The 13,348-nt window shown below is 47.2% G+C and overlaps 1 protein-coding gene across 1 annotated transcript in view; it reads left to right on the top strand.

Moving 5' to 3' along the window:
* Positions 1 to 13,348, top strand: part of Tbc1d8-9 (TBC1 domain family member 8/9) — a 105,530-nt gene that overhangs the window by 82,801 nt on the left and 9,381 nt on the right. The window contains exons 26-28 of the mRNA XM_050185598.3: positions 6,126 to 6,196; positions 10,053 to 10,143; positions 12,603 to 12,700. Coding sequence (XP_050041555.2) covers positions 6,126 to 6,196; positions 10,053 to 10,143; positions 12,603 to 12,700 — 260 coding nt within the window. The remainder of the gene's footprint in view (positions 1 to 6,125; positions 6,197 to 10,052; positions 10,144 to 12,602; positions 12,701 to 13,348) is intronic.

Here is a 13,348-nt window from a genome sequence, read left to right as displayed (position 1 = left end):
GTTGATTCCTCCAGTAGCGCACACGCACGGGGTCTACACTAAAATGCCGTCCAGCCGCGCGATTGCCATGCTCCAAAGCATGCTCCACGACTTTGAGCTTAAAACCGGCCGTGTAGCTAGCGTAACGCCCCATCGCACAACGCGCAGAAAATGCACAGCACGCACGAAATAATGCAAAGGTCGTAGCGAAGCACTTAAACAGCAACAAAATAGGACTGGCGAAATGGCGACCGACGCTGTCCAAGTGCGTTGTCTTTACTTCGTTCTGCCGCCGCCGCGCATGCATGGCGCTATAAGCAGAGGTTTGCTCAAAGGGAACTCAAAGGGAAGCTCATTACTTTTCGAAGCGAGATCGGGATGCCTTAGAACACGCACCTATAAAGCGAGATATAAGAATGAAGAAGAAACATGTGCTTGCTGCGGTAAAGCTAGGGAAACGACGGAACATATTTTATTAGAATGTGAGGACGTCTACCCAGCGGTCGATTTAGGCACCACTGGCCTCCTTGAAGCCCTTGGGTTCAGCGGGAGCAGTGGTAAAGCAAACAGGTCCGCAATAGACATCAGTAAGAGGCGATTGGAGGATTGGTGGAAGAAAAGTAGGGAAACGACAAAAGACGGAGACGTACAAAAGCACAGTTCGCAATAGGGTATCAGAAAATTTGGACGTGGTAGTTCATAGTGGTTTTTTTTTTTTTTTTTCATTGGTGAACATAGGTAGGATATTAGGCAGCATAGTAGTAAGAGCTTGGTGGCGCAAGCCACCGCCCCGTTCCAAAGGGGACGCTCATAACATCCATCCATCCATCCATCCATGCTTTGCATTTAATAGATGGCACTCGGCAACCTGCATCATCATCATCATCATTGTAAAAAAAAAGAATCTAGAGAAGTTTGACAAATTGGTTCGAGAAATACAAAGAAAATAGCCGAGCGTGGTGGAAACTGCCGTCACCCCATTTCAAAGAGGACGCCCCAGTAAAGCCCTTTGCGCATCCACCAACGAATCATGCAAGGTCAATGAACGATCAACGAAAGCGTGCAGTCGACGCCCGCGTCACCCGCGTTCGCGTCGCCGGTGTTCAGCATCGTTGGCTTCAAATGATGTTTATTTTATCACTGCGCGATCAGACAATTTTATGATCGTCGACAGTCGACAGCGCCGGCCAATTGAGCCGAGATAACGCGAACATGCTGAACACCGACCCTGCGGGCGGGTGCGCGTTATTTACGCGACGTAAAAAAAAAAAAAAAATTCAATTTTCGACGACAAAAGTGGGGGGTGGGTTCATTACGCGAGTAAATACGGTATGCAAAAATCGGCAAGCTGAGGGAACCTTAATGTGAGGGAAAATCTTTTAATTGCCATCAGCGGGGCTTTAGCAGAATGCTACAAAGGGACCCTTTTCGGTATTTTCGAAAAGCTAACTTTGCGGTTGAAAGATTCGTCCTGGTTCATGGTCAAACCTGAAATGACCATTCCCGCGGCACAATCACGCTCTGTCACATGAATTAATCCGGGACTAGCAGTGGCATCGTGAGGCTCAAGTGTTTGATAACTTGGAACCCTGTAAGCTTGACAGAAGTGAATTATGTATTTAATATCATTGTATGATTGTAACATTATGCTGCAGCAAGCTTAATGGATTTTTTATCTCTCGTAGCAGCTTGCTTGCATTTCATGACAAACTGCCATTATGAGGTCTCCAGCTCTGGAGCGAGTGCCATACTTAGCTGTAGCACACGTGGCTTCCTCTGAGGTGCCATTTTCTGTTTCTTCTGTGGCTAACTATTCTTAAACTCTTTTGGGTGTCGGGTGCTTTTCCAAAGTGCAGCAAGCTAAAATCGTGATATGTTGGTGAACATATTACAAGTTTCCCAGTCTGAAAATTCAAACATAAATTGAGAATTACACTGATCGTAGGTTTTAATTAGGATAATTTCATTCCGTTGTCCCTCAAACCTACCTCGTAATCAACGTTTGAAGTGCTCTGAATGAGAGTTCGTAAGTTCTTGTACTTCTGCATTGTTCCATGTTCCTGAAGTTATGCATCATTAAAAAACACTCAAGCTATTTGCACCAGTCCACACAGTGGACTGGTGCAAGCAGCACCGACAATCAATAAGCTTTTTCTCATCATCTGTCTTATGAAAACAAAGCTTACAATAGATTTTTAGTTTAAGCAACTTCTGAGTACGTGGTGCTACCATTCTACGGATGTTCCCCATGCGTCATTGAATTAATTCGGGGCCCTGTCAGGGGTGGGCATTGACGGCGACACAAGTGTACGTGGGCACGGCATACAAAGGGTTTAAGATCACTACTAGCCGCACTACAAAATTGGTGGCGAGGCATCTCACTTTAATGGACCATCGCATACTGCGGTCTGTACTAAGCTGAGCAGATAAGGGCAGACATCTTTCAGGATCTCTTTTTAGTTTTTGTTTGGGAACAATGAAAAGTCGCAGTGTCACCCGAAAGGCGAAAGCATTGATACATATAGCAACAATAGCAAAACGCCACTACATGAAGTAAACGTTGGAAGTTTTGTCGGCCGTACAAACTGAAATAAACATTGTGGGAGATACGGGGTTCTCCTCCGTACTCTTGGGACAAAGGAACGACAACACAGTAGTGCAAACAATCACAAGGGCATTTATTGCACCTTTTGTAGATCAATGCCAGCTAGCCGAGTTGCTATCCACAAAACATGCCGATGGGCGCACGACAAATCTAGAAGTCCGACTTACCGCGACCGCATTGCGAGCGAATATGTTCGCCCCATGCTGGATCCCAACGCCTGGTCGTTCGCGTGTACAGTCACGCCAACGGTGTCCCAGGCGGCCACGCGAGACGGTCTCGCAGAAGCATGGTCGGCGCACGCGCGGGCGGCACGTCCGTCCTGCTCGCTTCCCGAACCCAAAGAGACCAAGCGCCTTCCTTTTGGCGCCCAAGTAACCTTGCCTGTCGGCGGCGTTAGCAGCGCAACACTAGCGCCATCTCTCGCACTGTGCTTCAACCACTCCGACCGCCGCGGGCGCCAGGCCACGCGGCGGGCGAAGCCGCCCTGCAGGAGACGCGCTATGCGGGAAAAACAGATCTCAGGGGAGGCGTGAGAGTCACGCATCCCCACATCCCCCCAAGCTTAAATCACTACATATTCTGGCGAAACATTTCACACAGTCTAACCTCAACACGTGCTTCGCGAACAAGGTGGTACATGCAACAGTGGCCGCGCCGGGGAAATGTCCACACGCTCTCCATAACATGCGAGCCGACTGTCCTTGGGGTACACCGCTGGCGTCCGCCGGTCACAGCAGCAGCTTTGCAGACTCGACGGCATCATTTCAGGCCTGGACTCCGGAAACGACGACGCAGTAGTCGGTACGAGCAAGTGTCGCTCGCGCCGACGCGCCCTGCTGGCAAGAGCCGCCGTAGCTGTCGGTGACCGCTGGCTCCTTTGTCCACCGCCGAGGGTTGTGAGCTGGATGCAGGAGGCCGCCGAAGTCGCTGCGCCGAACTGGCCACAGCATCACCATCGCCCGGGGTGACTCGATCGTAGTCCGGGGCAGCAGCGCAGACGATGTGCAGGTGACAGCAAGCCAGGGGTGACTCCAATCACGCTGCGTAAACTCAACACACTCGGCAAACACTACAGTAGTGCAAGGGAGAGGAATTCTGCATGCGCATCGCCCACGTGGTACGATGTTCAACTCGGCTAGCAAAAGATCGGGCAGCTACTCAGATGCTAAGTTCACGTGAACGAAGCTCGCTTCCTTGAGCCGAACGAGTAATTTCAATTCGTGCGAGGCTAAATAGAATGAGGGAAGCAAATTGCAACGCCTCAACGCCACGGTCCACCAGGTTGTGTCCCTCCACGTGCGACAGGCAGCTTCGTAAAGCCTTAGGCCTAAATCGTCGCTACCCTGACAACAACCGGCATCCAAAAACAACACCCAAAATGGGCGCAAAACAGGCAGCCGCGAGGAGACGTTAGCTCTGTGAGGTGGTCCTACTCCGCTCGGTGCACACAGCATCTGAGTTGACGGCGCGCACCGTCCCAGACGGTGTCGGAGCGCCCGGTGCCAGGCCGCAATACCAGTCAGCCCGTCGTGGCACCCGTGGCCCGCGGCCACCCGGCTCCCAGAGCCGCGACTTCATCCGAGTCAAAGAGATAGAAGAAGCTATTTACATAAGAAATTCGGACCACCCACGAGGCTTCCGTACTCACTCACTTCAGGCTTGCCACTGCTCCGCGGGCGCTCAGCCTCGCTCTCCCAGGATGCAGACCACGTGGCTCTCGTACCGACGAATGTCATTAAAAAAAACACTCGCGAAAAGGCTTAGCATGTTGATAAGTTCAAACACACTACAGCCACCGCCGCCTCGCTCAAGAAAGCACGCCGCCGACGCTAGCGATCAAAATTCACGCTAGGCCTACGCTTCGGTTCAAACAAAGGTCTTGAACGAAGCAAAACTGTTAAATCTATCGTCCGATGTCCCAAGAGGCCCCACGTTGGGCAGCCAGATGTGGGAGATACGGGGTTCTCCTCCGTACTCTTGGGACAAAGGAACGACAACACAGTAGTGCAAACAGTCACAAGGGCATTTATTGCACCTTTCATAGATCAATGCCTGCTAGCCGAGCTGCTATCCCCAAAACATGCCGATGGGCGCGCGACAAATCTAGAAGTCCGACTTACCGCGACCGCATTGCGAGCGAATATGTTCGCCCCATGCTGGATCCCAACGCCTGGTCGTTCGCGTGTACAGTCACGCGAATTGTGGCACGTTCGAAGGCGGCCACGCGAGACGGTCTCGCTGAAGCATGGTCGGCGCACGCGTGTGGGGGGGCACGTCCGCTCCCGCTCGCTTCCCGAACCCAAAGAGACCAAGCGCCTTCCCTTTCGGCGCCCAAGTAACCCCGCAGCAGCGCGACAGTCGCGCCATCTCTCGCACTGCGCTTCAACCACTCCGACCGCCGCGGGCGCCAGGCCACGCGGCGGGCGAAGGCGCCCTGCAGGAGACGCGCTATGCGGGAAAAACAGATCTCAGGGGAGGCATGAGAGTCACGCATCCCCACAACATTCACTTACCAACTCGATCAACCAGCAGTTCTCAGAGGCAAACATTAACAGCTTTCACTCGATGACCTCGAACACTTGCTGTCACAACGCTGGCGTGATGAGCACAAACGGAGAAGAGCGAGTGCTTCTGTTGCCACTCCCTTGGACACGTCTCCGAAACGAGAGATAATGCGACTTCCAGCACAAGGCGCACAGGAAGACAGTGCAGATGCAGCCACCAGGTACCCTGGCACCTCTGCACTCACCAGGTATTGCCTCCGAAATGCGGGGCATGCTCACTCGCACAGGCAGCTATGTGCGGCCACAACCAGGATAGGGGAGACCTGCCCCCTGTACTCCTGCCTAAGCAGTGCACAACTGCATAACTCTAGCACACTTTTGATCACGTGACCTCCAACACTGGGCACGCAGGAGGATGATGCACATCAAGCCACCATCCTTCTCGGCTCACCTTCGCACGCTTCCCCTCGCACCCACAGTGTACGACATGAGGGGCACGATAGGTTGTTATGGCACTTGGGCTTTATATGGAACCTTACGGCGACACCAATGCCAACGGCAAAAGAATTCACCTAGCATGTTTTCATCTATTTGCTGCCTCAATTAAAAGTTATTTGATGCTGCCATTTGGAAGCATTGATGCCGTAAATTCTTGTTTTTTACTCTCATCAGTTCAGAAAATCTGCTAATTAAGACTAGCCTTCCTGTACCATCCCGAAATTTGTACTAACTCCTGCTATGTCTCGAAATAGAGAGAGAAGTATTTGTAAATAAAAGAAAGCAACATGCTACAACATAAAATGCTAGGGTCAGTATTGTGGCGTATACTTTCCAAGTCACTTCTCTATTCCAGCCTAGTTCTTGTATACCTTACTTGTTTAGTCTCATTTTTCCTGTTCTTTGCTGCTTAGTTTTTGCTTGAATAAGAGTTACTCTAATGTTCTCATGACCTTCATTCCTGTTCCGTCTTGTCAACACAATCTTTACTGTAACCAGCGCTTATTCGCTTTCTTCTTTTTTTTTTTTGTTCTCACCAGATGGAAGCAGTGGAGATCCCTCTAGGTCTTCCAGCAAGTCGTCGGACATGACTCTTCCTGACATGAACCAGGTAGGTTGTCGTGACTGCATGGTCTGTAAGGACTGCAGTAAGTTACATAAACAAGGAAGTTGTGACAAATAAAAAATTGTGAGATTTCCAGAAATATTTCGCTGCTACTCAGGGTTCGTAGCGGTCCTTTAGACCTTTGAAAACCCTTGAATGTAGAACTGACATTTCTATCTACAAGGCCTTCAACGCCCTTAACCTTCATGGAGTGCTTAAAAATTCTTGAGTGTTGCTTTCACCTAAGATTAGAGGATTTTATTTGTAAATCTGACAACGAGGTTTATGCGAGCCAAACGTCAAGCCAATCCTATCTGATTAGCATCTTCTTGATGGGGAGCCATCTTGTTTTTGGTGGCCGGTGATGGTTTATCCGCAAATAGCTTACCAAGCATCTCTGTGCAATAAAAAAATGTTTGCTCATTTTTGAAGAGTGTTTTTCCTTCAAGCTGTCAGGCGTCATTGCACTTTGATCCTTGAAAATGCTTTGTCCGAGCTTCGGAAGGCATTGAAAACCCTCCAACTTTTATCTACAAAAGCTGCTACAGGTCCTGGTTACCCTCTGCTCCTTCACCCTTTATGAAGTGGATGTTGCCAGGTGGTACTAGCATAGGAGCACTCGCTCCATCTCTTGTCATAGCAGTGCACCTACTAATAGTGGCTACCACCATGGTGCATGTGTCGTGTGGGGAAGCCACACACCAGGAGACGTGATAGTTGTGCAGGCAAGACAAATGTCAGGGGACACTTGAGGGACGAATGTCCCCACGACTTTCAGTTGGCTGTAGTAATAGAGTTCATAATTAATTCAATTTACATTAGCTTGAAAACTGGTGCACCTGCTCAGCAACTATGCTTCCTGGCACGCACTCCATATGAGCAATGTCTGCATGAATGGTGAAATGCTTTGTGACCAGCAGTTCGAGCAGCTTTACAAAGTTGATTTCTACCTGCACCATCTAATCCTGAAAGCACTTCTTGTTGGGCTAGTTGGTAGCTGTTCATTATAAAATATGAAGACACCAACTAAACGGACACACACAATGTAACACTGTAACAAAACACACTGTAAATAAAACAGTTGCGAGTGGCGCCCTGTCTTGTTCTCTTCTCTTGTGTGTGTCCGTTTAGTTGGCGTCTTCATATTTTATAATCTAATCCTGAACCTAGATGCTGTGCCAATGGGAGCACTGAACTGGGTGTTGCAATAAAGATGTTTTTCTCCTACTCCTCAAAGCACTTAGTGAACTAAAATAGATATGCATCATATGCATTTGAACATTGTTATAACAAAGCCGCATTTGACATGTAAATACCATTAGAACGTTTGGTATTCGTTATAAGCACAAATTCTTTATGTGCTTATATTAGCGAGAAACTTTTTGGATATACTTGATATATATGATGATATTTGTGTTTGTTATATCAAGGTACAACTTATTTACTTCATCATATTCGTCTTCGTTATGTTGTGGTTCAACTGTACTTGCTGCTGTGAGACACGACACACTGAGAGGTAGTAACACTGATGAACTTCATCAGTGTTTGTAGCTTTCTCTAGGAGTCTTTGAAAGCATTAGCTTTTTTCCTCAGTTTTGTGCCATCATCGTTGGCCGTTGTCGTCCGCAGCACAGACCTTTGCAGCTAATGTGTTTTGGTTTGGTCAGCGGCGCGGACACGAGAGAGGTAGGCTGTGTTTTGCTGGCGCATGCGAGCATGCGTGAGTTGCAATAAAGGAATGTGGGGACTGCACTAGGTACTGCGGATGCAGAATTTTGCCTGTTTGTCCCTGGTCGAGCTGCACTATGCTACCACAGATAAATAGTCTAGAATAAGCTCTCCCTCTGTTCGTCTTTCATGGCATAGCAGTCACAGGGCTGCCCTCGTGATTGGGAGGTCAGTCATTCGAATGCGTGACAAAACATTTTTTCCCCTTTATATTTTTCTTAACCCTTTGAGGGTCGATTTTTTTCGCCTTATGTGACCGCCCAGGGTCGATTTTTTTACTGCAGATTCCAAATCTTCTTGGGGACCTATCTCGAAAAAAATTTACCGCAATTTTTCTAGGTTGACCGTAAAGTGAGAAAAAAAGATTTTGCGTTGGTATATATGTACTATTCATTCATGAATAACAACAACAAAAAAGGAAATAAACTTATAAGAATTAAACATTTGATGCATTTTTATACACATAGTTCAAGGCCTTGAATGTGCGCACACGAGAATATTTTGCAAGACAAATTTTCCTGCTCTTACACTAATATCTAATATGTACATCCATAGTGTAATCGAACTGCGTAGGTGCGTGCACTCGAGAAAACTGTGTGGTTGTGTGCCCGTCAAAAAAGCACAACGTGTGACAAACTTCCGCTAATTTTCATCTTATCGCCAACCAGAGGCATTTAGTTTTCGCGAGTGTCAGAAAATTTGAAAAAAGCAACGGAAACGCAGCACGGCGGTATCCATCCTATGCGCACCGCTGTGAGCACTAAACGAGCGAGAAAGAGGCGGTTGCCCTTTGAGCGATTAGTAACAAGATAGCCATCAGTTGTGCAAGCACAAGAAGCCAAAACCGCCCGTGGAACAAAACCTGAACCGCTGCCCACCCGCCTGTATGCATGCCAATGCGCGAGCGGTAGTATATAGACGCGCGGGAGCAAACCAGCCCTTAAATAAACCATGCAACGAAAACCGAGAGAGGGCGGCGTGCGAAAGATATTTTGTAATCCCACGTAGTGGCAGCACATGACAGAAAAAAAAAAGTTAGGAAATTGTCGCGCTTTTTAAACTTACAGACGGCGCCGTAAATATACAGCATCGACCATTTTCAGACTTGTTCGCGGCGTCGTATATTTACGTCATTGACCCTAAAAGGGTTAATCTGCATTATTATATAATTTGCCTCTTTCAATTCTGCAGTAGTTTTTTTTACCTAGGCTTCACCACTAGGCTTGACACGGAGGGTTTCTGCCAAAGGGAGCAAAGTGTCCCGGCGCGAAGCACAGTGGTGGGCTCTTAAGTAGATGTTGGTTTAGTGGTCGCAAACCAATGAATAATCACACATTCTTACAGCTAATTTGTTGTTCCCCATGGCAGACTCTGTATCGGCCACTGTGATCCCGTTTGAATGGAAGTTAAGCGTAATGCGCATTGCCATCGGCTACGGACGAGCAGCGCAAACCATGCACTCCTCCGTAGCATGTACCTAGGCGCAGTCCCCAGATTTCTGTTTCGCAACTCACACGTGAGCACAAGCGTCGGGCAAAATCGGCACAGCTCTCGTGGCTCTGCACTGTTGACAAAACAGAAATGTGCTTGCAGTGCACCAAGATCATTGGATATCAGTGCCAGTATAAGCTGCTTCCATTGGTGTAAAAGCATGCACTGCCATGCGTGCTTGCAGGAAGCAGAGAGGAGAGTTCAGTCATGCGATGCAAAGCTTGGTTCTCTGCAACACCACCAGGTGGTGTTGTCCTCCATGCATCAGGGGTGGCATAACTCACTGGTTGCGCCCGCAGTATCGTGGAAGTTTTGCTGCAGCGCAATCACACCTCACCTTTCCCCTCGCGAGTCAGTGGCGGTACAAGCGTTTGCTGCCGCATTGCAACTCTGAAATCTCGTGGAGGAAGTAGGACCTTCAGTGATACGGCGAGCTCAAGATCGGGGTTGAAAATGCCTAGCCCACACCACAGCTTATACTCAAGCATTTGTGTTGCACACTTGTGACTGCCATGTGATTCTTTAGCGCGGATATGTACTTTGGCTAGTACCAAATAAGCCAGTATATGCAGTTCTTGTTGAAGTACATTCTTAGTCAACTCTTTGCTCCTCTTTACTTACCTGGTGTCCTTTATATGTGCAGGAACAGTTTGTCCAGATGTGGCAGACTGTGTACAACCTGTTTGTGGGCCACCCAGACGAGCAGGACTTTTACCATGCTCTCGCTTGCACAGGTACCCCACCATACTGTAGTACTACACTTGGTGCTTCTAGATCATCCGAAGGAGTGTGGACACGTATCTTTTAAGTTGTAGAAACTGTGCCACATGTTTCTCGCACGTAATAGGATGGCACTTAGCAAGTGTAAATGTTGGAAAACACTTGCAAGAGATTTTGATTTAACACTACAGTTGGTATCAAAACGGCGGACCTGGAGTCGTCAGCATTATTGTGACATCACCCACCATGGTAGCTTAGTGGCTATGGCGTAGCACTACTAAGCTCAAGGTCGTGGGTTTGATTCTGGCTGCGGCAGCCACATTTCGATGGGGACAAAATGCAAAGACGCTGTGTAATGTGGCGAATTGGATGTGTTGGTACATACTTGAAAAGGCGGCAGCGCAGAAAAGAAAGCCTATCAGCCTCGCTTGTCTGATAGACTGGTAGCAGCCACATTATTACTGATATTTCGTCTCGCACGGCTACACTGTAAGCAGTATGCATATACAATGTGTCCGTAAAGTCATGGTGCACTTTTGACCAGCCACAGGAAAGCAACAAAACAAGATACAAATGTGAAATCTTCACCAAATAAAAGGAAAACTCTCCAAGTTTCCATAGTATGATGTGCAAGGGGGTGCGCAAGCAGGTGATAACACAGAATCACGATCCATGGCCACCACAATCCCCATATCTGATGCCATTACGCTTTTACTTGCGGGGTTATGTGAAGCAACATTTGTACAGTGAACATATAAATGACATAAATCTTTTAAAACAGAGAATCAGAAACATTATTCACTCTGTTACACCAGACGTCCTTAACCGTGTGTGAGAAGAACTTGAATATCATTTAGATGTGTGTAGGGCAACAAATGGAGGCCACATTGAACTGCACTGAGCAGGTATGAAGCATCAAGAGCTTTCCTTTTATTTGGTGAAGATTTCACATTTCTAGCTTGTTTCGGTCATTTCCTATGACCGGTCAAAAGCACACCATGACTTTACGGACGCACTGTACGTTGAGATCTGTGTGATAACAAATGAGACAGAAAAATGCACATTATAGCCAGTCCTGCACTATGAGCAGTTATGTTATAAGTAGCCTGAGCTGTAGTAAATTAATAGATTTACTCAGTTCTAAGGCACTCTCAAATGTAACATGCACCTGAATTTCAAGACAAGGAATGAAAACTGCAATGGCCCTGAGTGTTAGCTTACCATATTTCCATAGTGCAATTTGTGCTCATTTGGACAAAACGTTTATTGCATCCAAAGAATAGATAGGATACTGGGCATTACTGCCACTGTGGAAAGCCACATTATCACTATAATAACAGCCAATCTTGGGTGCCCTCAATGGCGGTTGAGGAAACGCGTTTAATATTAAACTCCTTGCACACTGTGGCGGCCTAACAAACTTATAAACTTGCAAAGTGGGCACAAGAAATGTCGCCGCTCGTAAAGCTTCAGTCGTCTTGTGGATTGGTTTGGATTACAGCATGTATTACTGCAGGCCAACAACAATAGCTTACCACCATAACAGTTTTGGTGTTATACTGGAGTCTAACATGCTTGCAATTTTTTTAGTAAATTATCCTGAAAGAAGCTGCATGTTAGAATGGAGTAAACATGATATACAAGAGCACCTTGAAGCTTGCCACTGCTTATTCTAGGGTTTGGTGGGCTTGGCCCTTCATTTAATGCAAAAAAGAAAAACAATGATGAGCTGAAAATGTCATGCAGGTGTTCCTTTACCTGGTCCCTCAGCTGAGAATGGTTTAATGAATATTAAATTGCTTGTTCAGATGACTGCACTGATGTTTCGTTGTTCACACAGATTGCAGTAGTATCAGTATGAAAGTAACCATGTCAGGTTGCGTGTAATGTTTGCATCATCTGAAATTGGCATCGTCAAAAGCAACTCAAAAGCGTATGTTGAGGCAAACGCAATCGATGTTCATTTAGTTAACCAACCACTTAATTTATAAGGAAGGGAAACTTGGCCATTGCATTTTAAGCGTGCAAAGGATACCGTGACACCAAATTATTCTGCTTGAACTGTGTATTGCTTGTTAAACCGCACACATCCCAAAGCAAACTGGCAACATTTGAACACATTTTGGTGAGTAAGAAAATTGTATTTGGCACCACTAGGTTCCAGAGCATGCAGGGAAAGACGTGCAATGTGGTTTCGGAGTGTTTTTGAGCAGAAAACACTGCGGTTGGCCCGCATTTTCTGACCTCACACAATCCATGCCAAAATGGTGGTCACTACAGTGGCTTGGAGGCAGCAATTTCAAATCGAAATTTCGAGTTCGAATTGTTGTCTTGAGAGCCTAGTTTATTGTGTGTCTATAACCACAAGGGCCTCTCTACTCTCAGTTACTATAATCAATTGACAATATCTGAATGACCATGTCATGGCCCCTATAACTGGTGTTCCTCTCCCACCGTACAACTGCATGGACAGGAACCGAGCTGCTGCAAATGGGAGAGATGAACCATGAAGCCAAGACCAAGCCAGAAGGCTCGGCGGGTGAGCATTCTGGCGGAGATGGGACGCATCAGGTGAGTTCAGCCGCAGTGCTTATTTTAACCTCTATCGTGTCGTGCTATTATCCTGACTTCTGACCAGAAATGGCTGAGATTATTTTACCACAAATAACACAGTGCAATGGGATGACACTGCATTGTGCTAGGACTGCACTACAGCGAGACAGCAGCGTTGTCAATTGTCTCACTGGGAAACCCAGCTGTTCATCTGTTACTGGGCCAAGCAACAAGTATGACAGCTCATCAATAATTGTTGCTAGTCTAGTTGGTTCATCTTATTACGCAATGTTAAAACGCAACCAAGAGTGGAAAAAAGTTTAAGACGGGAAAGAGCGTCTTTGATGACGTCATGGGTTGAGTCTTTATGTTGTAGATGAGTATGTTGAACGGTTTTCAAAAGACAGTTCACACCATCCAAAAGGCACCGTTCACGGTCGTCTCTTTCCGCATCGTTGGCTGCACTCCTATTGAGCTCCAGCAAGTCATGCCCCTGTACTCCAAGAGACACAGAATATTTGGGTCCTTTCTTCAATGTGTTTGAAATGTCTTCAGGTAACATAAGGTCGCCCAGGACAAGAAGCCAACTGGGCTTCAACGCTTCCCTCCTGGATTCCCTTGGCAGGTGATTAAGCATACACCACCACCAAAACTCAGCAGTTTTGA

This window comes from Dermacentor andersoni, chromosome 8 (genome assembly GCF_023375885.2).
Source record: "Dermacentor andersoni chromosome 8, qqDerAnde1_hic_scaffold, whole genome shotgun sequence".
Classification (NCBI taxonomy): Eukaryota; Metazoa; Arthropoda; class Arachnida; order Ixodida; family Ixodidae; genus Dermacentor; species Dermacentor andersoni.
The sequence above is the reverse complement of the archived record's forward strand: the minus strand, read 5'-3'. Positions and strand labels throughout refer to the sequence as shown.